This window comes from Equus asinus, chromosome 20 (genome assembly GCF_041296235.1).
Source record: "Equus asinus isolate D_3611 breed Donkey chromosome 20, EquAss-T2T_v2, whole genome shotgun sequence".
Lineage (NCBI taxonomy): Eukaryota > Metazoa > Chordata > Mammalia > Perissodactyla > Equidae > Equus > Equus asinus.
Window position 1 is genome coordinate 23618895 of NC_091809.1, and position 27265 is coordinate 23646159.

General features: G+C 46.0%; 1 protein-coding gene across 2 annotated transcripts in view; it reads left to right on the forward strand.

Moving 5' to 3' along the window:
- The first annotated feature begins 707 nt into the window (after window positions 1-707).
- The window catches only part of LOC106839995 (zinc finger protein 709-like), a 76567-nt gene continuing 50009 nt past the window's right edge, over window positions 708-27265 (forward strand). For both annotated transcript variants that reach the window (XR_011496177.1, XM_070492111.1), the window contains exons 1-3: window positions 708-858; window positions 26318-26444; window positions 26900-26960. Coding sequence is in view for 1 of the 2 variants with exons in the window: in XM_070492111.1 (XP_070348212.1) it covers window positions 856-858; window positions 26318-26444; window positions 26900-26960 (191 nt within the window). In the remaining variant the exon portion in view is untranslated. The remainder of the gene's footprint in view (window positions 859-26317; window positions 26445-26899; window positions 26961-27265) is intronic.

The following is a 27265-nucleotide window of genomic DNA, read 5'->3' on the forward strand; positions in this document are numbered from 1 at the left end:
TGCCAAAGCAGAGTCTCCCCCAACAAGGATTTGAGGGGTCCTTTTATTGTGAGATCATAGTACAGTTCATGGAAGAGGCAGGACATCACGTTCCTTTAAGTCTCATTGGTAGAAGGGACAGATGCTACTACATACATAGTATGATCCAGAAATGGCTCCCTGGTCCCTACCAGAGGAGGAGAATTGAAAACATTAATGAGTTAATAATGGGGAAAGTTCACTTCAGAGCAGCTCGAGGCAGATAGAAGTGGCTTCGGCCAGTTGCTTGTGGGAACCCTCTGTGTTCAGGCTCTTCCTGTAACTTTCCATCTGCAGACACTCAACAGACAAAGTTAGTTTTTAACACATCCTCTGTACCCCTTTCTTGGCCTAGTTCTCTGCTGATCCCATCTGTCTGTTTACCTATTTGGCAAAACTATGTCAGACTCCAGTTGGCAACAAACAACAAAATGGAGAGAGACTAATCATTGCATATAGTGAGGGGACCTCCAGTTGTGTGTGTTTGTAAAGAAGGATCACAGTTCCACGAGTCCCCTCCCCGCACTACCTTTCAATGCAAAAGTCCCTGCAGAGGACGAATTCTGTCTGGCATTCTGCTCAGACACCTCAACTCAAGGGCTGTCACTCAGACTCAAGAGGGCGAGTCTTTTGTACTGTCCAATCAGAGGCGGCACCGGGGCTGGTGGGTGGGGCAAAGCTCCCCGTCCGCCCGGAAGTTCCTGCTGCGGTCGCGTTGAGGACCACGTCTCCCTCAGTTAAGGGCTCCTCGTGGCTCAGCCCCCTGTTGTATCGAGTTGCGACCTGTAGCGACCGCAGTGTCCTAGGAAGGTCTCGGGGGACCCGGGAGCCTTAGAAATGGTGAGAGTTCAGTTCCGGAGGTAGGACGCGGGAGGAGGGGCTGGTGGGAAGCGGCGGGGCGGGCCCGGCCTCCCGCGGTCCCCTCCAGGGTCTGCGGCCCCGAGTCCGCGGTGGCGCCGCTCGGCCCTCAGGCCCCTCCCGCCCCAGCGTGGGGCGGGGCCGGCAGCCGGGCCTCGGGCGTCCTGTGGTCCCTGCGCGCGGCGACTGGGGCCGGAGCGTCTCTGGGCCGCTGTGCGCACGCAGCCCCGCGTGTCCCAGACGGTGCGGGGCCCGCGGGAGGGCCCGCAGGACAGTCGGGCCTCGGGCTCCGGGGTCCGTGCGCGGAGGGGCTGCGGTGTCTGGGGTCCCCGGGCCTCCTTTCTCCCCAGAGGGTACCCGTTTTCTTCTCAATTTTCCGTACGTTTGAGGAGCAGAGTCTCAAATCCCTGACCCTGTCCCGCGCATCCAGTTCTTCGCAGGGCTGGGAACAAATTCCTGAATTTCCAGGGTCTGGCCGAATTCCCAAATGCCAACTTCCTGCCTTGGATTCACAGCATTATCATCAAGTATTTGTCCTTGTTGGAATTGAAACAGATTGAACATTTTAATTGCTTATCATTTTCTCACAGTCAGTGGATTCCTGTTTCAAAAAGATTTGTGTGTGTGGATATTTTCCGTGAGTGAAAAGCGGCCTCTCACCGCCTGGAACTACGTTGCATGAAATCCTCGTGCGTCTCCCCACAATCTTCCTGGGCGCCGACATCCTGTGGGAAGTCCTCTGGGGGCCGGTTCCTCTTCAGAAAATACCCGGGATGATCTGTCCTGTCAGCACTGTCCCCACCTGCATTCGTCACCTTTTGAAAGGTTTATTCACTTTTTTAGTCTCGGTTTTTCAATGAACAAAAGTTTATTTAATCAACACGATGTACACGATGTACAGGATTTCCAAAGAGGCACGAAACAGGTGAATTTCAGAAAAACTAAAGTATTCCAGTTTTACATGGCCTGCACTCAATTCTTGTTTCCCTTTTTTCCTCCCATCGTGGGTCGTAATATTCTGAGGTCTGTTCTCTTATTTTGGGTGAGATAAAATGTATTTCCACAGCTTAGACTTGCTGACCTGAAGTGTTCAGGTAGGATTCATAGTTTATAAATATTTCCTGTCTGGGAAATAATATGATAATATCATTGTTTTTCCAGAATGCATTACTTTCTTGAGGGGCTTCTTGTTGACTTAGCAAATTGCTGTACCATTTTCTTCCCTCGTTTCCACATAAAGACTAGCTTGAGTGTGTTCGCTGGATGGTTCAAACACTGGGTTTGTATCATTTAAAATATCAGTGGTGGTCCAAAAAAAACTCCAGTGGGGACAGAGGCCTGAGGGCAGTGAGTCTAAGCTAAGGCCCCCTTGATCCTGCAGAGGGAAGGCCTTGAAGGCCCAGCTGTTCTTCCTGGGGAACCTCCCCCTGCAGCAGTCCTACTGCTCACACCCCGTGGAAGGAGCCTTTATCCTGAGAGGAGCTGCAGAGCCCTGGAAAGCTGGGTGTGCACGTGCTCATGGGGTGGGGAGTGATGCCCTGTCTGAGGTTGTGGTTGTGGCTCCCTTGGGCTTGTTTCTAGACATAATTGGAGTTTTGCATGCACAGTGTAGGTGCACTCAGAGTAATTTGTTTACACTGAGAAAGTCTGTGAGAGTCAGGAGCTCTGTGTCCTGGATTAGAGCCCATTAATCTGTGGGTCCATTTGAGTCTGAACCTTAAACTGGATCCAGCTGAGTTTCCTCACTGTGAGAATGGGAGCCTGAGAGAGGGAGCATGTGCACTGTTCCCTGGGGAGAGGAGGGTGTGTGGGGCTCCCAGAGCTCCTTCCTGTGGCTGCTCAGGTGCCCTCCCCTCCTTCTCCAGGGACTGACCCCCTCCAGGGCTCTGTCTCCACCAGGAGAGTCAGGAACTCGGAACCTTCTGACCTTGGCTTTCCTTCTGTCCTGTGGGAAGCAGGCTGCTCATGTGAGCTGGTTCCAGTGTTTATGTTTCTTCCCTTTGGATTCCTTTATCGGTGGACTAGTGCAGCCCTCTGGCTCTCGTTTCCCTTGGCAGTTTGGGCCCTGAGACTGTAAGTTGATTGAGGAATTTGATGTGAGGAAAGCAAGAAAATTTTTTCATTTTCAGGTCAGTTTTTTCTATGTGGGTGTCTCTAGAGAACACAGGAATTTAAAAGGCTAAAGCAATTGAAATTGTGTTATAATCGATGTGAGGAAAACTTCTGAAAGCTTATGTAAATCTTTGAAAATCTAGTACAGTTAAGGCTTTAAACTCAAACCCTGATTGCCTTATAATAGGCTGTTATTCTTGAAAGTAGCCGAGTGTGAGCTATAGAGGATGGATAAACTAGGATGCCACAGGTCCTTTTAGTTAGAGATTTCAAAATTTATTTTTGTATGATTTACGCTTTTCTAAAAGTTAGTCTTTAAAGGAATTGAATCTTAGAATGGTGTCCTATGTACAAGAGTTAAAATTAAAGAATATAAATTTCTTTATTTGAAATAAATCTGTAAGATAGCAAAGATACAACCTATCCTGGTCCCCTCCATCCCTGTTACTCTGGTCACCCCAAATACACAGTTTTGATCATTTCTGAGCCCTTGTTAGTGTTTCTTTGTATAAATCCATCGAGAATGCAGATTTTTCTTACCCACATTTGTCCTTGTAGTGAGCAGTCAGACTCCACATTTTTGGTGACTGCTCACAGCTTAAGCCCCACCCACCCTCTTCCCCTTGTGCCCCCACCTGGACAAGCTGAGGAGAAGCCTGGGTGTTCTCTCCTCTAGAGTGGGCAGGAGATCCCCACCACACCAGCCCCTGCCTGGGTGCAGAGCTCTTGCCCCGGCCCCACCCCCAGGCCCAGTGAACCCTCAGGCCAGGCTCCATTCCTTGCTTTCTGAGCCCTGTGAGAGCAGCTTCAGAGGCCAGCCCAGCCCTCCCCTCAGACCTCTATGATGTGAGGCCTAAGCCTTGTCCTACCCTCTGTGTGTGTGCCACCCTGGCCTGAGTCTCAACAAGGGAACCACCCTTCTGCAGGTGACCATAATAGTTGGCGCCCTGAGCCGCATGTCCAGACATAACCCCACACGTGGGTCTGTCTTCTCTCACTCTGACTTTGCTCCCCTTCTATGCTGCCTGGTGGCGACATGTGCTGTGGGCTCCTGCTTGCTGGGGACAGTCTTGTGACACAGGCACAGCTTTATTTCCTACTTCCTAATGTTTGTCCCTTTTATTTCCTTTTTGTGTCTAATTGCCTTAACTCAGAATTCCAGTACAGCTTGACTTGGAGTGTTGGGAGGGGACATCCTTGTCTTCTTAATGTTACCAGACAGCATCTAGTTCTTTGAGTGTGGTCCACCATGATTAAACGAGAGTCCAGTAGATGTGGAGGTTGGTGTGGGCAGAGGGGAAGCATTCCTAGTGGGATTTTTGCTCTCATTCTTTAGTGAGCCTGTGTCCCTGGGCTTGACCTTCTGTGGTATTGTAAGGGAGATATTTGGTGTTTGTCCTCAGTTCCTAGTAAAAACCTCTTGATGCCCTTGGATTTCTTGAGTGAGAAGGGTGATGGAGTGTCTTTTGTTTTAATGAGACAACTCTTGGCCAGCTCCTAGGTGGCTTCAGATTGGGACTTGGACACCAGAAACACCAAGCCTTGATTAGATCCTTGGAAATTGCAGCCCCAGCTCCCAGCATCTGTGGAGAGGAGAGGGGCTGGAGACTGAGTCAATACCAACGGGCAATGATTGAATAAATTGTGCCCGTGAAATGAAACCTCCATCGGAACCCATACAGACAGAATTCAGAGGGTTTCTGGCTGGTGAACACATCAGGTGCTGGGAGGGTGGAGTGTCAGAGAGGATGTGGAATCTCTGCCGCCCCCTCCGCCTCCACTCCTCTCAGCCATGTTCACATTTCCAGGAGATGTTATGGACGCTGGGGTAAAATGTGGCAGCTTTTGTTCCATCAAACAACAATGGAAATGCAAGCTTGTCCCCTTTTGTTTGTGCTAATTTGTGTTTTCTTAACAGTGTAGAGATTATGTGATTTGATAATTATTGGTATCTGATTTGATTCCCTGCCCCCATTCTTCCCCTCATCATGCAAATGAAAGAAGTTAGGCCGGTGGTCTCACTCAAATTCACATACCACATAACAGTGGAATCTCTTTGTTTGAAGGCATAATGTGTGTCCTTCTCCGGGGCAATGTCAAAAATTTCAAACTCACAGAACACTGCCAATTTTGTATAATTAATGCACGATTACAAATATGGCATCAGTTTCCAAACAGGACTCAGGAGGCAAAATGGTATCCACTTGTGTGACATTCTGGACAAGGGATATGCATAGGAACCTGAAACAGATCAAGTTTTAAGGATGACAGGTTCAGTACAATGGGCAGCATGAGCCTGTTTCTCTGGGGTGAAGGAGTGTCCTCCATCCTGATGGTGGTGTAACTGTACATTCAGGAAAACTCACCACTGCTCTTTTTTTTTTTTAAAGATTTTATTATTTCCTTTTTCTCCCCATAGCCCCCTGGTACATAGTTGTGTATTCTTCGTTGTGGGTTCTTCTAGTTGTGGCATGTGGGACGCTGCCTCAGCGTGGTCTGATGAGCAGTGCCATGTCCGTGCCCAGGATTCGAACCAACAAACACTGGGCTGCCTGCAGCGGAGCGCACGAACTTAACCACTCGGCCTCGCGGCCAGCCCCTCACCACTGCTCTTTGTATGTGAATATACTGAAAACAATTAATAGAAAACAACAGAGATGTTCACGTGCTAGGAGAATGTGAAACTCTCGTGAACTTTGCTACGTGTGCAACACTTCCTTCCACCACCTTGGGTTCCTTCTTCGGAAGGAGTGGAAGGACTGGGAAGAAGGACATAGGCCACTATGGACTGTTCCTGGCACCCAGTCTGAATTAGAAAACTCCCTCTAGGGCTACACCTGCCCTTGTGTCATTCACATAACTGGTGAGAAAGTGATGGGGCTCCCGGCCTCCATCTTTCAGTTGACACCAAGTTTCCTGGGTCATACACTGGGAATGTGGTGGCGTGAAACGTAAAGCTGCACCTGAGACATCTCCACGTGGGATTTGCCTGGGGGCATCCTCGTCTAACCCTTGGGCATCGACATCATGTCTTCCCAGAGCAGGTCTTGAGACCGTCTCTGGCTCTTACCTTTCCCATTTGAAGCCCAATTGGTGCCTCCTTGCTGGGAAACATGTTTCAATGCAACATGTGTCCCACTCTGGAAGTTGTCTGTTGTGTTGACCTTAAAATTGAAGAAGTCAGTGGTTTTACCAGGGAAATGTGTTTATTTGGTACTAGCAGAGGAAATAGAATTCAGGACCTGCAAATTATGGCGAGCCATAGGCAGGGAGGGAGAAGAGAACAAAGGAGCTTGGTTTCACAGAGGACAGGAGGGAGCTGGGAGGGGCTGTTCCCAACAGAAGTCCCTTGGAGGAGGAGAGATCAGGGTACTGACAGTGGCTGAGTGTGGTGGTTTCTCATTGGCTGGGCTGTTGCTGGGCGAGGAGAAATTTTCTTCCTTCCTCTTGCTGAGGTCTGTAAAGTAAGGGGTTTCCTGTTGGGGAATGGGGGGTGACACTTCTTTGGGGTCTGCAATGTATGGCGAGTACTAATGTGTGGGTGTTAACCCTTCAGGTCTCCTGACTCCATTTTATATTTATTTTTTTTGAGGAAAATTAGCCCTAAGCTGACATCCACTCCAGTCTTCCTCTTTTTGCTGAGGAAGGCTGGCCCTGAGCTAACATCCATACCCATCTTCCTCTACTTTATATGTGGGATGCCTACCACAGCATGGCTTGCCAAGCAGTGCATAGGTCTGCAGCCAGGATCTGAACCGGTGAACCCCAGGCCTCCAAAGTGGAGTGTGTGAACTTAACCGCTACACCACCAGGCTGGCCCCTTCCTGGCTCCATTGTAAATGAGATTTCCCATATTTATTTTCACATTTGTAATTCTACATTGACTGTGAGGTAAGTCACTGGCAGAACCCAGAGCCCATGTCATGAGGCACAGGCCCCCGGAACACAGTACTCCCTGCTGTCACATACACATCACCTCTGCACCAACAAGCACAGTTTCACAATAGTCTTGATGATACCAATATTGTCAAAGATTTGTCTTGCCTTGTCCTAGCTCTGGGAGTACCCCAGGTGCCCGGCTGTACCTAAATCACTCTCCTTAGATCTCTGGCGCATTCCACCCTGCGGTTTCAGTGGCTCATGTGCTGACCCCACCGGCTCACCTCAGAACCCGCCTCCAGAGTGAGTTTGGAGCCCACCCACCAAGGGCAGTGCTTACTTTTTCTGGATCAGGACTCACCCTGCAGAGTTGGAGCCCTGAGGCCTGTGGGAAATGGCGATCTCAGCCAGACCTCCACACTCATGGGTCCCCTGTGTTTAAGTGGGTCCCAGAATGCAACTGCCCCATGCCAACGGAAGAGGTGGGAAATTGTGGGGATTTCTGCTTTTCTGAATTGCACAGGTGCAGGGGACATCCCCCCTTTGTCAGAGGCCACACCCACAGCTTCTTGAAGGGAAGAGGCAGAAAAGAGCCAAGCCACATACCCGCATGCTCTTGCAACAACTTGCAGTACTTTTCTGGGTCCTTCAGGTGATGTCTCTGTGGCTGGGTGACCTGGGTTCTGAGGTCCAGAGATGTCCACCTGTCCCTCATGGGGTGTTCCAGTGTGGGGCAGTCATTAAGGCCTTGGTGAGCATGGCTCATGCGATTGACCCACAAGAGGTCTGCACACAGGTAAGACTTCAGGCATTGACAGATCCCAGATCACAGAGACTGAAGTGGAGGGCACGGACCTTTGTTGTCCACACTGAGCTTCCACTGGGAAAGCAAAGTGAGGAAGGGGCACATGGTGAGGGTCGTGTTTCTGGAAGTGATCACAGCAGCGTGAGGGGCTGGGACACAGTGATCACTGCAGCCATCGTGGGCCCTGACTCTCCCTCTTCAGGGCCTGAGCTGTGGGTGTGTGGGCCATTATCTCTGAGGGTTGGTGACTTTGTGTGTCTCGTGTGGGTGTGTGCACGTGTGTGTCCAGTGAGGAAGCCTTTGTTGACTTTATCTGTCTGTCTGCAGGCGTATGTCTTTGAAATATGTTGTGGTGTTTTAGTCATATCCTTGCCTAATTGTTCTGGTGGCACCTTTCTCACCACGGTGGGTAGAGCTGGTGAGAGCAGACGTCTCTGTCTTCTCTCTGATCTGAGAGAGAAAGCCCGCAGTCCTTCACCATCAAGAGTGACATCAGCTGTGGGTTCTTCACTGATGCTTTATTTCAGGGTGAGGGAGTTTACTGAGGGAGGTTCTCCTAGTTTCCTGAGTGTTTTCCTCGAAGGGCTGTTGAACTTGGTCTCAGGCTTGTTTGTATCTGTTGAGATGATCCTATAGTTTTTGACGTTGATTCCATTAATGGTTTCTTTTTTTTCTTTTTAACGATTGTTTTTATTTTTTTTTACTTTTTCTCCCCAAAGCCCCCCAGTACATAGTTGTATATTCTTCGTTGTGGGTCCTAGTTGTGGCATGTGGGACACCGCCTCAGCATGGAAGATTAGCCCTGAGCTAACTGCTGCCAATCCTCCTCTTTTTGCTGAAGAAGGCTGGCCCTGAGCGAACATCCGTACCCATCTTCCTCTACTTTATAAGTGGGACGCCTACCACAGCATGGCTTGACAAGCGGTGACATCTCCGCACCCGGGATCCGAACTTGTGAACCCCGGGCCGCCAAATCACAAGGTGCGCACTTAACTGCTGCGCCACCAGGCCGGCCCTGGAATAGTGTAGACTTTTTTTTTTTGGACTTCGTAACAGTTTACAGCAAGATGAGATTTCAGTTGTACCTGATTTCTTTTTATTTCTTTTTTCCTTTTTCTCCCCAAAGCTCCCCTGTACATAGTTGTATATTCTTCGTTGTGGGTCCTTCTAGTTGTGACATGTGGAACGCTGCCTCAGCGTGGTTTGATGAGCAGTGCCATGTCCGCGCCCAGGATTCGAACCAACGAAACACTGGGCCGCCTGCAGTGGAGGGCGCGAACTTAACCACTCGGCCACGGGGCCAGCCCCCATTAATGGTTTTTTTGTGTTAATTCGTTTTCAGAGGCAAAACCATTTCTTTCCTTGGTTAAATTCTACATGGTCATGGTTTTAGGTCCTTTGAAATATTGCTGGAATCAATGTATTAGTGTTTTGGTAGGCTTTTTTCATCTATATTAAAAGAAGTATCTGTATACTGTAGTATAATGTAGTATTGTATAAACTTTTCTAAGGCTGCATATAGTGTGTATCTGTGTGTGTATGTGTGTATATATAGGGAGAATGTAGAATACAGTGTGTATGTATTTCCACAAGTGGTATATTCAGTACATTATCTGTATATAGTATAGGTGGCATATAGTATATTGTTATACATAATCAGTATCTATTATATATAAGTAGAATATATTCCATATAACTAGCATAGAATAGTTTTTATCGTGTATAGTATAGCAATATACTTTCTCAGAATACTATTACAGTCTTATCAGTCTGTAGCATAGTGGGTCTCATTACCATGTCTGTCCAGGGAATTATTCAAATAAGCCATCCTTATCCTCCCCTGGGAGCATGGGGGCACCTCATTGAGTTGAGCCTCCAAACCCGCCCCCCCGACCCCTGGTTGTTTTCTCTGCCTCTGATTTCAAGTGAGGTGTGAGTGTGTGTCTCAGAAATAACAACTAATTTCTCAGCCGGAGGGTTGAGGTGAGGCTCCATGGTTTGATGTTCAGTCCGTCCAGAGACCCGTGTGACCTTCTTTTGTATTTGAGGAACTATGAAAGATTATCACACAGTCTTTCTTCCAAAGGGTTGCCTCGAATAACGAGTTGATGTTGTTGTGACCAGGCAGCTCGACCATTGGCACTGACAAAAAGCCTGTAAAACTGTGAAGATGAGGCAGACTGTTGGCATCTTCTAGCCTGATTGCCTGGAGTTTGACTGAGCCCGCTGAGCACTGGGTCCCCTCTTTGATCAGGGACGGCCTGGTTAGGGACAGCAGCAGCAGCTCTGCAGTGTTCTCCATCACGTGTGCTGGTGGCACACCACATTGACATGACCTAGGTGCGGGATGTATTAGACATGAACAAAAAAGCAAAGCACATTTCACCATGTAAGCCACTTGACTTTTTCACATCAAAGGGGAGAGAAAATAAGTACTGTAATTGCATCTTTTGCATAAATACTGAAAAGACTTAGAAGAAATGAATTCCATTATGTGTACATGGCATGGGGAAATGAGATGCCAGTCCCAGAAGACATGCTGGATGTCAGCCTTCAGACACACTTTGAGGTCTCAGGCTGAATTTTTGAAACCTGATACTCAAAAGAAACAATCCATGAAAAACAGAGTGCATGAACCATTTTATTTTTCATACTCTTGAATAACAGAAATTGACAGTAAATTTTAAAGGTCTCATTGGCTTTATTGAGCATTTTGTGAGGTGAGCAGCATCCCATCCAGCAAGAGAGAGGAGCTCGAAACGGTACAGAAAAGGGAAACCATGTAAAATCAAGAAAACGAAGTCGTAAACATAAAATCGGAATATTTTAGGCCAGGTTACCTTCTTTTTGGGATAGGAGGGTCTTATTAGATCCCTGGGAAAGGCTGAAGCTTCGCTTAGGTGAGGGATTTGGCCCTGGTTGGGTGATGTGGGAGTAGCAAGATGACTCCCTCGTGGGCTCGTGGTTTTCCTTTTTACAATTTCCCCTCGTTGATTAGACTCGCAGCTTAACAGAGATGTGATCAAATTTAAGGCACTCGTGCCCCTCTCAGCTACTGCTGTGACATTCTCTCAGGTTTTGCTCTTCCCTTGGGTCATAGCCAGAGGTCATGGTGTTTTTGCTTAACCCCTGTGACCCGCAGGTTTACAGCCTTTATCCTGTGAAAGGCTGCAGGTTCGCAATCTGTAGGGTGGTCATCTCTGGTCTTTTCTGAGGTTCCAGTGCAGGGAGAGCACCGCTCGATGGTTAGCAGCTGCAAACATGCGCTTCACCCGTCAGAGAGAACACAGTGCGCCGGGGAGTCCATGCTGATTCCAGTAGGCAGGGGAGCTCTGAACATCGGCGGTGTGCTTTGGAGCCATGGTCCCCAAGACCAAACCAATCACAATCAGTAAATCAAAGAAAGACCCCGTGGAAGGAGTCACCTTCTAATTAAGCTGTTTGCTTGCTCAGTGATCCTGTGTCTTTGAGTTTCACCTTCCCCACAAGTGTTCATTCAGGAGCAGCAGGTGGTGGTGGCCACAGCACAGATGCCTCCCTGCTCAGCTAAGAGAGAACCAAGGGCTGTCCTGGTGCCAAGGCCAACTGTGGCCAGAGAGTCTAAGGATCTTTGTTGGGCAGCTCTTGTCTTAGCAATGGGTTTGCAATGTCTTCAAGAGCTGAGGAGAGGTTTTCTGATCATGTTCTCATTTACCTTTCCTCCTAATGAGGGAGGGATGGCCCTGTGAAAGGAAGTGACTCGGAAGTCCTGAGTGCCTTCTGCTAGGTCCTTGCTGACTCAGTGATGTAAATTCAGGGGCGTCAACCAGTGGGACGTCTTCCTTGTGAAAGTTAGGGGCGCAGTTACATAATGTAAGAGGCATTGCCCGGTTATGCACTGCCATCCAGCAGATTCTGACATGTGCTACAACTGATCTATACACTTCCAAAATGGTGGAAATATACGTTTCATGGTATCTGTATATTACCACAATTTAAAGTAAAAGTTTTAAGGCAACAGAGTGAAAACAAAACCCACAGAATGGAAGAAAATGTTGGAAACCATGTATCTCATAAGGCACTGGTACGAAAAACATCTAAATACGTCTTGAAACTTAGTTTTAAAAAGTCAAATAACTCTATTTAAATGTGTCAAAGGATCTCAGTATGTTCTTTTCCAAAGAAGATGGACACGTGGTCGAGAGCATATGAAAATATGCTGGACATTGTTAGTCATCAAGGAAATGTAAATGAGAACCCCAGTTAGATAAGGCTTCACAACCACTAGGATAGCCACAATCCAGAAGGAAGATGATAACAAATTTTCTTGGGGATATATTTAGAAATGTGAGCTTTCATACATGGGTGGTAAGAATACAACATGGTGTAGTTAATGTGGGAAAAGGTCTGGGATTCCTCAAATATACAACCTAAAATTACCATATGATCCATCATTGCCAACTCTGGGTACCTACATGTGTGTGTGTTGAGAACACTGAAGCCTCTGACTTAGCAAATTTCAGGTCTACAAATTGTATATCAAATCATCATGATTTTATCTTTAAATATAGACAATTTTATTAGTGAGTTATATCTCAGTAAAGCTGGGGGCAGTGGAAGAGTTTCTAGATGCATCCCACATTTACATGAGGATTTATTGTTTTCCTTATGACAGTGAAAATAGGAATCAATTCCCTTAGGCATAGTGGTTAACATTTGGGAGGTCTCTAGGGAGTTGGGTAAAAGACTGATCTAAAGTAAATTTCCTCCTAGTGTAAAATGTACACCTGACTTTAATGACCGTGTGTCACACCCTGTGGTTAGACTGTTACCAGAGAAAGATGCGGTTCTCCCAACCGATGCACATAAAAAGCCAATTATTCCCGCATCCGCCTTTTGGGCAAGAAAACAGGTTATCCTCCATCAGTCTGTGAGGAGACAGGAGGCACATGCTGTCAGATCTGCATTGCCTATTCAGGATTTGGGGAAAATTTCAGAGGTTGAGGGAACAGGCTGGCCTGTGGAAATGCTGCCGGGGCAGGTGTGCATTGGAGGCATTTAGCATTTATGGTAGGTTTGAAACATGACGAGGTTTTAAGCAGTTAGGGCAAGGTGTGGATGGGTTTCAACAGCAGATCTTCCTGCACGATGGACCCCTCACCTCTGATGAGGGTGTGACTTTCCAGTCCTGGTCGTGTCCCCCTCCTTTAGTTCCATGGGGAGGACAGTGGTGGGTTCTGGTGTCATTTCAGGTCAAGATTTCTTCTGCACGTGCTCTGGCGTCATGCTTTGTAGTTTTCTGAAAACCAGCTCTTGATCACTGTGTTGATAAGAGATGGGTCATTTCACACTGGTCCAAGTGGCCCAGAGTTACAAGACTGAAGAGTCCCTGTACCTAGGGTAGGGCTGTGGGATTCCAACTGCGCACCAGAGCCAAGTGCTCTGGGATTCCTTATCTTAAGCACCAAATGAGTGGGGATGGGGAAGGTGTGCGTGGAGGGCTCCACTAGCAAGATTCAAAGATTAAACTGGAGCCTGGCTCTTTGTGACAAATGGTGAAGTCCTATTTAAATGTCTCCGATTCTATACCAGGGGCATAATTCCATGATTGGCCTTGAAGCATTACCCCAAGCCCTTGACCCCTAAAGCACATAAAACCCTCTTGTTTCACTGTGGCCTGGCCTGGGCCACCCCCGTGGGTTAGCCTTATTGCTCCCTTTGGAAACTCAGTCAGGAATTCTCTGTGCACACCTGTGCCCCTGTGTTCATAAAGAGCTGGATGAAGAGAGTAGAGGCGGCCCCACGGCAGGAAAAAGTTGTGTGTAAATGCAAATGTGCCAGTGAGTCAGGCTCCAGCCAGCAGCCTAGGCGGGTTCCTTGGAGCCATGCAGCCTCCCCCACACTGTCACTCATCCATGAGAGGGTGGGGCCTTCCTGACTGTCCAATCAGGGGAGCCCCTGGGGCAGGTGGGTGGGGTGATGCAGTGTATCCACTTGGAGCTTCTTTCTTGTTCCTATCGTGCTTGGGGTAGATTGTCACGTGCCTTGAATGGTCCCTGGTGGCTCTGCCACCCTGTCTGTCCTGCTGTGAGCTGCGCTGGCCATAGGAGCCATGAGAAGGACTCAGGGAGACCGAGGAGACCCAGAAATGATGAGTGTGCTGCCCTGGGGTGAGGAGACGGGGAGGAGGGACTGGTTGGCACTGGCCACAGCAGGACCCAGCCTCCCTGTGGACACTTCTGGAGTCTGGGGCCCCGAGTCTGCAGGTGACAGGGCTTACATCTCAACTGGGAGTGTTTCGACCCTCAATTTGGGATGTAGTCACTTTCTGAGTGTGTTTTCCTTCTGAACTGTAGGCAAACAGGCAGTTCCTGTGAGCTGATTCATTTATTCTTGTTTCTGTCCTTGGATTCCTGTAGAAGGTGAAGATTGCAGCCCTCTGATTCTGGTTTCCTTTCACACCTGGGGTTTTAAAATGTCAGTTCATAGAGATGATCTGAGTAAGGTGAGAAAATTGAAGAGGCGAATAGAATTTTTGTTCCCTTGAGGCTCGAGAACCTCCAGATGTGAGATGGGTTTACTTAAGTTCTCAGGTGCTTGTTCCAGTTTTAGGTCAGTTTTTGTGTGTCCGTGTCCCTCGAAGACATTTAAAAGTGTCTACAGCAGGAACATGGAAGGACCTGGAGGGAGTCATGCAGAGCGAAAGAAGGCAGTCTGAGAAAGACAAACACCAGATGATTTCACTCACATGTGGAATATAAACGTGTACTGAGACAAAGAAAACAGTTCAGTGGTTACCAGGGGAGGGGGGTAGGGGAGGCACTGGGGGCAAAAGGGAGCACTTATGTGGTGACAGTCAAGAAATCATGTACAACTGAAATCTCACCTTGCTGTAAACTGTTATGAACTCCCCCCAAAAAAGTCTATACTAATCCAGGGCCGGCCTGGTGGCGCAGCGGTTAAGTGCGCACCTTGTGCTTCGGCAGCCCGGGGTTCACAAGTTCGGATGTTGGGTGCGGACATGTCACTGCTTGTCAAGCCATGCTGTGGTAGGCGTCCCACGTATAAAGTAGAGGAAGATGGGCACGGATGTTCGCTCAGGGCCAGCCTTCTTCAGCAAAAAGAGGAGGATTGGCAGCAGTTAGCTCAGGGCTAATCTTCCTTAAAAAAAACAGTCTATACTATTCCTCAGTGTTGCCTGCAGCCGCAAAGGGCAAGGAATGACGGGCAGTACCCAGGCTACTTGGTTGTTTAAGCAATCAGAGTTTATTGATAAAGGGAAAGGGGATGAGGAGCAAGGATACAGGGGAACAACAAACCGATACTCACACCATCCACACGACAGTTAGCCGGGAAGTCCCGACAGTTTGTCCAGCGGGTGGGATGCCAACTGTCCGGGTCTGAGGCAAAGTGTCCTTTCTCGCTGAGACTCCCAATCATTCTCTGCCTGGGTTTCTCTGGGTTCCGACTCCGGTTTCAGACATTTGGATATTTTGAGTCATTTCTTCTTGTTCCCATGGATGGGATGTTTCTAAAGTCCCATCAGGTGCCCATCGGAGAGACCAGCCAAGACAAGGAACATGGCGCATGACATATTCTTTATAACTTGTGCCTTAGAGTCAGGGCTGAAGTGGCCACCTTTGGCCCCGAGCCCAGCCACATTTGTTCGTGTAGGGCCCAGGCCCAGTGTCCTTGGAAGGTGGGGAGGTCCGTGAACTCTGTAAAGCCTGGCAGATGAATTCCTACTTTAATGGAGGTGAAGGAAAAGCCCTTGAATTTCTATTTTCATTGATAGGAGGAAACAGGTCAAAGCTTATGTAAATCTTTGGAATTCCTAGTTCATCACAGGGCTTAATTGTACACCCCAATGTGTTATAATACGCTACTCGTTCCTGAAAATATCCCCAGTGTGACATATAGTTGAGGGACAAACGATAATGCCCTTGTCCTTTTACGTAGAAAGAGTTTTGTGGGGCTGGCCCCGTGGCCGAGTGGTTGAGTTCACGTGCTCTGCTTCTGCGGCCCAGGGTTTTGCAGGTTCAGATCCTGGATGAGGACATGGCACCGCTCATCATGCCATGCTGAGGTGGCATCCCACATGCCACAACTAGATGGACCCACAACTGAAAATAAACAACTATGTACTGGGCATACTTGGGGAGAAAGAGCAGAAAAAAGACACAATTGGCAACAGTTCTTAGCCTAGGTGGCAATCGTTAAAATAAAAAAGGGGGAGTTTTGTAATTTTTTCTAATGTTTATGGTTTTATTAGTGTTTTTAAAATTGTTTCAAATTTATTTTTCCATATATATTTCAGTTTATTTTTTCCTGTGTATATCGTAATATATTTTGCATTCTGTGTGGATTACATCATGTTCACCCCCCAAAGACTAATTATAATCCATCACCACACGTGTGCCCAGTCACTCCCCTCACCCCCTACCCAGCAACCACCAATCCAATCTCTGTTGCCATGTGTGTGTTTGTTGTTTTCGTCTTCTCCTTGTGAGTGAGATCATATGGCACTTGACCCTGCCCCTCTAACTCCCACCCTGAAGGTACATCCATGTTGTCCCTTCATTTCTCATGGCAGAGCAGCACTCCACTGTGTACACATACCACGTCTTCCTTATCCGTTCGTCCCTCGATGGGCATCTAGGTCACCTCAAAGTCCCGGCCACAGTGAATAATGCAGCAGTGAACATGGGGTGCAGGTATCTTGATGCATTTGTCTTTTCAAGTTCCCGGGATAAACACCCAGCAGTACCACAGGACCAGGAATGGAGTTGTCAGCTGGATTCATGTGTCTTTGGAATGAGACCTATTTTGAGCAGATGATTATTAAAAATCAGCAGCCACAGGCAAAGCTCTGAAAACCTAGTAGAAGTTACCCTTTTGTAAGGGAAATTTACATTCTAAGAGAAATGTCCCTTTGTAAGGGTGCCTCCCTCTGTGTGCCAGGAAGGGCAGGATGACTCTAAATCTCTGGAAACTCTTACCAGTGGAGAAGGCAAGGAGTTAAATCTGCAGGACAACTTGCCCCTTGTTCACTGTGCTTTTCCTGCTGACCTCACATCGCTAACCCCATCTTAACAACAGGACGTTAGAACTCTTTGTCATAGGAGGCCGCCAGCCAGGAGCCTGTGCAGAAGAGAAAGTTTTGATCTGCCAGTCAGGCCTCACCCTGCCAGGTCTTTGCATCCCAGCCGGCCCTCCCTGCTCCCTTAAGCCTCAGCCCACGCTTTGGATGAGGGAGACGGAGTTGAGAGCCTGTCCTGTCTCCTGGCCACTCGATGGCACCTTCAACTGTTTCTTCTTTCAAAGCCTGGTGTGCTGTGGTCTCAGCTTCTGTGTGCATCAGGTGGTGAGCCCTCGCTCAGTAAAAGTAGCAACTCACATTTTTTCTTAAAGGAATAGACATTTGTGCTTTTGTAGTTGAAGTGGTAGAAATACCGTATAATATTTTCCCTTATTTTCTGTGGTAGGACTGCGTTTAAGTGATATTGCTGGATTATTCCAACACTGGGTTTGTGTGATTTAAAATAACAGTGATGTTCCAGAGCATCTCCAGTGGGGAGCAGAGTCCCCCAGTCCAAGACCCAAGCTAAGGCCCCTTGAGCCTGCAGAGGTAAGGCCTTGAAGGCCCAGTTGTCCTTCCTGGGGGGCCTCCCCCGCAGGTGTCCTACTGCTCACACCCCCATGGAAGGAGCCTTTATCCTGAGAGGAGCTGCAGAGCCCTGGACAGCTGGGGGTACACGTGCTCATAGGGTGGGGAGTGATGCCCTTTCTGAGGTTGTCGTTGTGGTTCCTTAGGGCTGGACATTTTAGACATCGTTTGCGCTTTGCACCCACACTGTACGTGCACTGAGAGTGTAATCTGTGCACAATGAGAGTGTCTCTGAAGGTCAGGTGTTCCATCCTGTGTACATAAGATTCATGAATTTGGAGGTCATGTGGGTCAGAAGCTTAAACTGAATCTGGCTGAAAGTTTCCTCACTTGTGAAGATGGGAGCCTGGGGGAGGCAGTGCCTCCATGCTCACAGGAGAGGGAGGGTGTGTGGGGCTCCCAGAGTTCATTCCTGTGGCTGCTCAGGGCTTCCCACCCTCCTTCTCCATGGACTGACCCTCTCCAGGGGATCTGTCTCCACTGGGTGAGTGTACTCCTCAAGTCTGGGAATATCGTCCCTTTCTGAGTGTGGGTTTCCTTCTGAACTGCCGGCCAGCAGGCTGCTTCTATGAGCTGATTGGAATATTCCTGTTTATGACCTCGGGTTCCTTGATCAGTTGAAGATTACAATCCTCTGATTCTAGTCTCTGTTTGCACTTGAGGTTTAAAAATGTAATTTCAGAGATACGGTGTGAGCAAGGCAAGAAATTTGTGGAAACAATTTATTTCCATTTAGACAAGAGAACCTCCAGATGTGAGATGGGTGTATTTCAGTTCTCAGGTGCGTTTTCCATGTTTAGGTCAGTTCTGTGTGTCCTTGTTCCTAGAGAACTGTGACATTTAAAAGGGTGTAATATTCCTAAGGCAAATGAATTACATTTATTTTCTTGTTTGTGTGTGTGTGTGAGAGGAACGTTGTTGCTCAGCTACCGTCTGTGCCCATCTACCTCCATTTTATGTGGGATGCTGTCAGAGCATGGCTTGATGAACAGTGGTAGGGCCACACCTGGGATCCAAACATACGAATCCCAGGGCACCGAAGCAGAGCAAAGTGAACGTAAGCACTATGCCACCTGGCCAGCCCTGAATTCTGTTTTAATAGGTGTAGGGAAAAGGCAGTTGAATTTCTATTTTCATTGATCTGAGGAACCAGGTGGAAGCTTGTGTAAATCTTGGAATTCCTAGTTCACTCAGGGCTTCATTGCAAACCTCTAAGGTATTATAATATGCTACTCCTTCCTAAAAATATTCCCGGGGTAAATATAGTGGAGGCAGAAACAAAAATCCCCCTTGTCTTTTTTGTTAGAAAGAGATTGGCAAATTTCTTATGGTTTACAGTTGTATGTCTATTAGTGTTTAAAGGATTAAATCTTGGAATGGTTTCCTATGTAGAAATGTTAAAACTAAAAGTTATTTAAAAATGGTGATCAAACATAGGAAAATATGGCGTATATAGATCTCTCCTTATGTTATTTTATGTTTTTGAGCAAGATGCGCCCTGAGGTAGGATCTGTGCCCATCTTCCTGTATTTTATATGTGGGATGCCTGCCTCAGCCTGGCGTGGTAAGAGATGTGTACGTCCATGACCAGGATCCAAACTGGTGAAGCCCAGGCCTCTGAAGCAGAGCACTGTAGCACTGGGCCAGCCTGTGTCTCCTCTTATTTTAGATAAATAGTGTGTGGGAAGGCTTAAAAAATTCATAAGAGAGGAAACTGCCTGAAGGTGACTCCCTGCCTGCAGTCCTGTCCCACTCCTCTGCTCTGACTCCAGCCTCCCTACATGACCAGTTTTGCTCACTGCTTCACCATGCTGTTAGTGTTTCTTTGTATAAAAACAAGCCAGGGCGAATACCTATTTTTGTCCCCCAAGTTTGTTCTTGTAATGAATGGGAGGGTTTGATGCTGATGATGTTTGATGACTGAACACTTAAGCCTCGCCCTCCCTTTCCCCTGGGCCTTCTTCCCTGGACAGGCTGATGAGAAAGCCTGGAGGCTCCTGCACTGTGGGCTGCTGCTTGCTGGGCAGCTCCTCCTGGGCCCTGTGCTGCCCTGTGTTGCACTGTTGACCCCACCAAGTGTGGGTTGTTACTGTGGAGAACTTCAGGTTGGCAGTTTTGAGAATTCTTGTCCTCTGAGAGCAGGAGTCTGGGAATCAGGCCCTCCTTAATGTGATCTTCTGTCAGTGTCTTGGGTGGCATGTGTTTGTGTGTTGAGAGTGAAGGGGAGACTGAGGCTGGAGTCGCCTTGACATTAGGGGGAGTCTGCGGTTATGAGAATGATTATACCCTGTCACTGAGCTGAGCCCATCCGATGGTCAGTCCTTGAAGAGCAATTATTTCAGAGAGAAAGAAGGGCCAGGAAATTGCAGCCAGTAGGAAGCAAGATTCCAGAGGGCTCCCCGGGGCCCCTAAGTCACTCTGCCGCTGCAACAGAGAGTCTGATGTAACAAAGATCCCGACCCGCTGGGTTATAGTGACAACACCCCAGTCTGACTTTGTCAGAGCAAAGGGATTGGTTCGACCCAACTTAAGCCCAGGCACTTGAACTCTATAAAGCAACCAGTTGTCTTGCCCCTTTGTGGGAAAAGAACTCTGGAAACCTCTTGACTCAGAGATCCCCAAAACAGAAGTCAGAGTCACACTTGTATGTACACTAATAAGTCTACAACACCAGGACACTCGTCATCCACCTTGGTGTTCTGCCACTACTGATAGTGACCATGGCACTTCTCAGAGGATCCAGTGTTGTCCTCCCCAGCAAGGCATCCGATGGAAGTTTCCCCTCCCCTGTGGGTCTCAGGCTCCTAGAGCACAGACTGGCTTCCTGAGATCAGTTGAAGTCATGGCACAACTAGAAGGACCTACGACTAGAATATACAACCATGTATTGGGGGCTTTTGGGAGAAGAAGAAGAAGAAGAAGAAAAGCAGATTGGCAACAGATGTTAGCTCAGGGCCAATCTTGAAAAAAGAATAAGTTGAAGTCAGTTGAGTAAGAGCTGTCTTGTTTCAGTAAAAAAGGGGTGAATTGTCATGAGTCTGTCTTCATCATTTTCTAAAAAGAGAGGTTTTAAGTTTACAGAAAAATTGATTAGAATTGACAGTTTCCACATAACCCTTCTCTCTGCATCCACACAGTTTGCACTCTTTTTCACATTTGGTATCACTGTGGCACACTTCTTACAATTTCCAGGCCCATGTGGACGCATTACAGTGCACGGTGCACATTAGCATTAACTCTGTGTTACACACTGTGTGGGTTTTCGCAAATGTGTACTGATGTGGACCCATCATTTCTGTATCATGGAGTGTAGTTTCACTTTCCTGAAACTCCCCTGTGCTCCACCTATTGACTCATACCTCCCTCCAACCTCCAAATCCTTCACAAATAAAGATCCTTCTACTGGCTCATACTTTTGTCTTTTCCGGAATGTCATATACTTGGGATCATACGCTACATAGCTTTAAGTAGAGGAAGATGGGGAGGGATGTTAGCTCAGGGCCAGTCTTCCTCAGCAAAAAGAGGAGGATTAGCATTTCTTAGCTCAGGGCTAATCTTCCTGAAAACAAAGAAACAAACTAACCCACAAAACACATTCTTATGTAGGTTTTGTGTGAACATAAGGTTTCAGCTTATTTGGAAAAATACCACGGAGCGTGATTGCTGACTCTTACTCTATGTAGTGACAGTGTATTTTATTCTGAAAGGAGGTTCCTGTCTTCCAGAGTGGGTGTTCCAAATCCTGTTTCCACCCGCGATGAACTAGGATTCCCTGTGGCTTTGCATCTTCACCGATATATGCTGTTCTGAATATTTTGACTTTTACCCATTTAATAAGTGTTTAGTGATACCCCATTGTTCTTGTGCAGTTTCCTAATGACATTTGATGAGGAGCATGTTTCATTTTGCTTATTTGCCATCTAGAACTCTGGAAATCTCTTGACTCAGAGATACCCCAAATAGAACTCAGAGTCACACTTGTATGTATGTACACTAATAGGTCTACAGTGAGCCGTCTGCAGTGATCTCTCCTTCAGTGAGCTGTCTGCAGATCTTTTGCCCATTTTTTAATTGCATGTTTTTCCTCTATTAAGGTTTAAGAGTTCTTTGCATATTTCAGATAGCCGTCATTTATCCAACAGTGTTTTACAGAGATTTTCTCTTTCTGTGAATTATGTTGATCTTCTCTTTACACCGTCTTTCTCAGAGGAGTAGTTTTTCGTTTTAATTAAGTAAAATTTCTGGTTTTCTTTTATGGACCTTGCCTTTTGGTTTTCTGTATGAAAATTCATCAGCAGACACAAGGTCATCCAGATTTTCTTCTGTGTTCTCTTGGAGGAGTTTATTCTTTTGGCAATTTACATTTAGGTTTGTGATGTGTTTTGACTTAATTTTCATGAAAACTGTGAGGTCTGTGTCTACACATGTTTTGTGTGTGTGTATTTGCGAGTGGATATCCATCATTTCTCCCACTGTTGGTTTAAAATGCCTTCTTTTTCATTGGAATCTCCTTTCCTTCTTTGTCAGAGCTCAGTTGACTCTATTCGTGTGGTTCTAGAAGGAAAGCAGTGGACTCACACATCCTACAAGCTTGCTGTGCTCTCATTAATCCCAGGAGTCGTTTCTGTCATTGTGAGTTCTTCGAGTTGTTGAATAGAGACGGTCATATCATATGGAACAAGCACCATGAATTTAGCTACAGGATTTGTGAAGATGTTCTTTCTCAAGAAGTGGAGGTTCCCCTCTATTACTAGTTTATCATAAATGGATGTTGCATTGTCTCAAATCTTATTTTATATTCATTTCCCCTCCTTTCCTTTCTGATATTAGTAATTTCTGTCTTCCCTCTTCTCTTTGTTATCTTGACTAGATATTTCTCAATTTTATTGGTCTTGTGAAACAAACAGCTTTTTTCTTTTAACTTTCTCCACTGATTTCCCACAATGACGTTCATTTCCTTACTAATTTTTTTTTCTTTGAGGAAGATGAGCACTGAGCTAACTACTGCCAATCCTCCTCTTTTTGCTGAGGAACACTGGTCCTGAGCTGACATCTGTGCCAATCGTCCTCTACTTTGTGCATGGGACGCCTACCACAGCATGGCACCCGGGATCCCAACCAGTGAACCCTGGGCCACCGGGAAGCATAACATGCAAACTTAACCACTGCGCCACTTGGCCGGCCCCTCTAACTCTTATCATTTCTTTTATTGTGCTTGGTTTGGGTTTAACTTGCTCTTCTTTTTATTCTTTGCTAAGGTACATTCTTGTATTAGTGATTAGTGATCTTTGATTTTTCCAGTGTATTTGTTTGATGGCATAAATTTCCCCCTGGATACTGCTTTCGCTACATCCAAGAACATTTGCTGTGTTGTGTTTTCATTTTTTTAACTCAAAATAAATTTTCCTTTTTCTTGAGACTTGTAGTTTGCTACTCTGTAGTATTTAGAAATGTATTTTTGAATCACCACGTATGATGGAGTTTTCAACTTTTGCTGGTATTGCCTCCTAGAGGAATGCCTATGTGGTGTGAGAGCCTATTTTGTATGGTTTCTGTTCTTTCAAGTTTGTTAAGGTGTGCTTTATGTCCCAGGGTGTGGTTTGTTTTGGTGAATGCTCCATGTGAACCTGAGAAGAATGTATATTCTGCTGTTCTGTGAAGTATTCCGCAGATTACAGTGAAACCCAGCAGTTTCGCAGTGCTGTTCATTGCACGTCTGTCCTTCCTCACTTCCTGCCTACTGAAATGTCTAATTCCTGATGAGGGGGTGTTGACTTCTACAGCTATGGTACTGGATTTGTCTATCTCTCCTGCATTCGGTCAGTTCCTCCCTGAGGTATGTTGCCCCTCTGTTGTTAGGCAGGTACACAGGCAGCGTTGCTGTGCCTTCTCAGAGAATAGACCCCTTTATCAGTACCTACTGCCCCTCTATCTCTGCATCTTCCTCAGTTTTAAATCCGTATTGTCTATGATGTCTATTCCTCTGGCCGCTTCCTTTGGATTCGTGTTGGCATGGTCTGTTTTTCTCTGTCCCTTTACCCTCATCTGTCTCTGACTTTATACTTAGAGTGGGTTTCTTGTAGACAACATATAATGGTTTTGGTTGTTTTGCTTTTAAAGATTGGCACCTGAGCTAACAAATGTTGCCAATCTTTTCTTTTTATTTTTCCTGCTTTTTCTCCCCAAATCCCTCCAGTATGCAGTTGTATATTTTAGTTGTGGTCCTTGTAGTTGTACCTGGGACTCTGCCTCAACATGGACTGATGTGCAGTGCCGTGTCCGCGCCCAGGATCCGAACCCTGGGCCACCGAAGCAGAGTGCATGAAGTTAACCACTCAGCCACGTGGCCGTCCCCCATAATGGTAGATTTTGAAATCTCTTACTGTGTCTTTCAGTTACAATGACACCGTTGATGATTAAAGTGGTTATTGATTCAGTTGGATTAATATTTCCAAAAATTTTTACTTTCTCCATTTTTACCCTTGTTTTTGTCTTTTTGCTACCTTCTCTGGCTAAATTTGAGCATTTACTGTAGTTCTTTTTTTCCCCTCTCTCAGCATATCAGTTACACACTTTTTAAAAAATACATTTTCATGGTTGCCCTTGAGGTTTCTGCATACATTTACAACTAACACCCCCCTCTGCCAGGTGACACTGTACCACTTCACTGTGTGCAAGTGCCTCTTAACACACTGTCCCCAATTTCCTTTCCCTGTGTCTTGTCACTGCTGTCATATATTTCACTTCTCCGTAAGCTTCTCATTACCAAATACATTGTTGCTGACATTAGTTTAAACAAAATGTCATGTGTTGTGTTAATTATAAGAAACAAAAAAGATATGACCCCTCATTTTTCATCTTCTGATCTCCTACCTTTATCATTTGCATTATTTCTTGTAAACTTTCTAACGATTTCATTCCAAGTATGTGTACTCGGGACAAATTTCCTCAAATTTTGTCTCAGAAAGTCCTTATTTCTTCCTTGTACTGAAGGATAATTTTGCCTGACCGAATTCTAGGAAAGTGGGTTTCATTTTCAGCACTTTAAATCTCTCAGTCTCTGCTGTTCTTGTTGCATGGTTTTTGAGAAAATGTCCAGTTTAACTCAAATCTTTGTTTCTTTCTGTCGAAGGTGTGTTTCTTCTCTTGCATTCTTCAGTACATTCTCTGCCTATGATTTTTCTCTAGTTTCAGTGTGATACCCTTGGGTGTGCACTTTGGTACTTTATTGTGTTTAGTGTTCCGTGAGCTTCATGGATGGACAGTGTGCTGTCTGTCATTAATTTTACAGTATTTTGGTCATTACTGCTTCACGTTTTCCTCTGTCTCTCTCTGCCTTTCTTTTCCTTCAGGTGTTCCATTATCTGGATTTTCAACCTCCCCTTAAAGAGGCTGTCCTAGGCTTGATGGAAATTGGGTTCTTTTTTTATTATTTTTGCCCTTGCATTGGACTCTGTGGAAATAGATTTTTTCTTTTTTTTTTTTTTTTTTTTTTACTACAGGCCTTATTAGGAACAGAACATGTGGGGCATATTTCAAAATGTCGTTTTTAAAAATTTTTCCCAAGTTCAGAGACGTCTGTTTACCCTATGACTTCAAGGCTCCTTTGGATCTAAGAAAGGTTGTTCATCTCAAGTTTGTTCATTTTCTTCTTTGAGATCAAGAATGACAACTTCTAAGCTCCTTAGGCGCAGGATCAGAAGTCGGCTGGCCATCTAGAGTGGCTGGTTGGGAAACACTTCCTCTTGAAGTTGGAGAAAGGAAATTTTATATTGTTTTGGAGGAAATCACTGTTAAATCCTTCATGTATTTTATAATCATGGGCAAATTTAGCATCAAACCATTGTGGACTTCAAGGAGCTCTTGTGCAATCTGCAGCTCTCTATTTTTTGTGTTCTTTAAAGATGGGCACCTGAGCTAACAACTGTTGCCAATCTTCTTCTTTTTTTCCCTGCTTTTTTGCCCCAACCCTCCAGTACATAGTTGTATATTGTAGTTGTGAGTGCCTCTGGTTGTGCTATGCTGGATGCTTCCTCAGCATCACCTAAGGTGTGGTGCCGTGTGTGAGGTGGAGTGCACAAACTGAACCACTCGGCCACGGGGGCCAGCCCCAATCTGCAGCTCTTAACCTACCCCTCAAGGGGAGCAAAGCTCAGGGTACACTGTTAACACGTGACCAGAATGAGCTCTTATGGCACATTATTATCAGAGTGTGTTCTAAAAATGGTGAGAAGTGGCTCTGAGGCCCATAAGTATAGTGATCTTCTGGTGTATGTTTTCATGGCTTCTTCCTTGTGCCTGAGCTCTCAGTTCATAATAATTCCAGCCCCATCAAATCATCCACAGTGAGAAAGGTAGAACTGAGTCTATGATAGATACTACACAAGTTAAAAGCAGTGTTTCATGACAAGAGGATTTCCATTCAGCCAGCTGCATCTGATTACCTGTAATGGCCTGGAGTAGTTTAGGACAGTGTGGGCAGCTGGGCTTGGTCAAAGTGTGATTTTCACAGGCCTCCTGTTCTCTCAGTTTGGTGATGGGACCAGAACAAAAAGCTTCCAGTTGTTCACTATGTTTTTATTCACTGAAACATCACGTAGATTTCATCCTCTGCCTCATGGAGTGCTGTAACCGGTGGGTAATATGGAGGAAGATGAAAGAACTTCTCTTACGAAGAATCATTGGTCCACAAACGATAATATTTGTTTTATTTGTCTAGCATTTCTGTCATTTCCCAACACGTTCTGGAACTTGTTATTAGAAATAGGATGTAATGTCATCACAGTAAAAGTGTGTAAATATTTCCATGTGTTTGTAATATTGTCAAATTGATGAGCATTAGCATTCTGTACAGAAAAAAGCAAGTTTGTGATGATCACAACATAGAATGAATGTTTGAAGATAATGGAATCCCATGTAACCTTCCTAGAATTGGTGTATAGATCCCCAGTGCTGTCAGGCTCGTGTATCCTACTCGACACACATTTGCGGTTTTTCAGGACTCAGTGGCCATTGAGGACGTGACTGTGAACTTCACCCCAGAGGAGTGGGCTTTACTGGATCCTTCACAGAAGAGACTCTACAGAGATGTGATGTGGGAAACCTTCAGGCACCTGGCCTCAGTAGGTAAGAACGAGGACATTCCTTCACTGCATCAATGAGAGAACAAGTGCTGCTTGCCCATCAAGAGTGTTCTAGGAGATTGTCCTGGTGGCATGGTGGTTAAGTTCTCACATTCCACTTCAGCAGCCCAGGGTTTGCCAGTTCAGATCCCAGGTGCAGACATAGCACTGCTTGGCAAACCGTGCTGTGGTAGGTGTTCCACTTACAAAGTAGAGGAGGACGCGCTCAGATGTTAGCTCAGGGCCAGTCTTACTCAGCAAAAAGAGAAGGATTGATGGCAGATGTTAGCTCAGGGCTGATCTTCCTCAAAAAGAAAAAACAGTGTTACATAGAAGGTGGAAAGGGGAGGTTGCTCCTATATAAAGTACAAATGGCCATAGATTATCAGATACTTAGAATCTACTAATTTTTCTTTAATGTCTAATATTTGGAATAAACGTTCTTTGTCTGCATTTCAGGAATAACATGGGAAGATGATGATATTAAAGATCAGTGCAGAGAACAGGGGAGAAAAGTAAGGTGAGTCACACAATAGAAAGCTCTGTCTCATGTGAGAATCCTTGTATGTTAAGAAATTGTTTTTTTAAAGAGCAAACAAAGCAATTGCTTTGTTTTGCTTCCAGTTTAGCTATTCTTAGAAATTTTCACCAAGTATGCTTTCTGAAATGTGATGTACAGGTTCACTTTTTGCAAAATATTTCACTTAGAAATAGTATTAGTGAACCCTGTCTATGAATATCACCGTTTGGAAAATAGCAAGGGGGAAGTCCTCCTGCAGAACATTCAGTATATTTAATTTCAGAGAATTCACAGAAGGAAGAAAA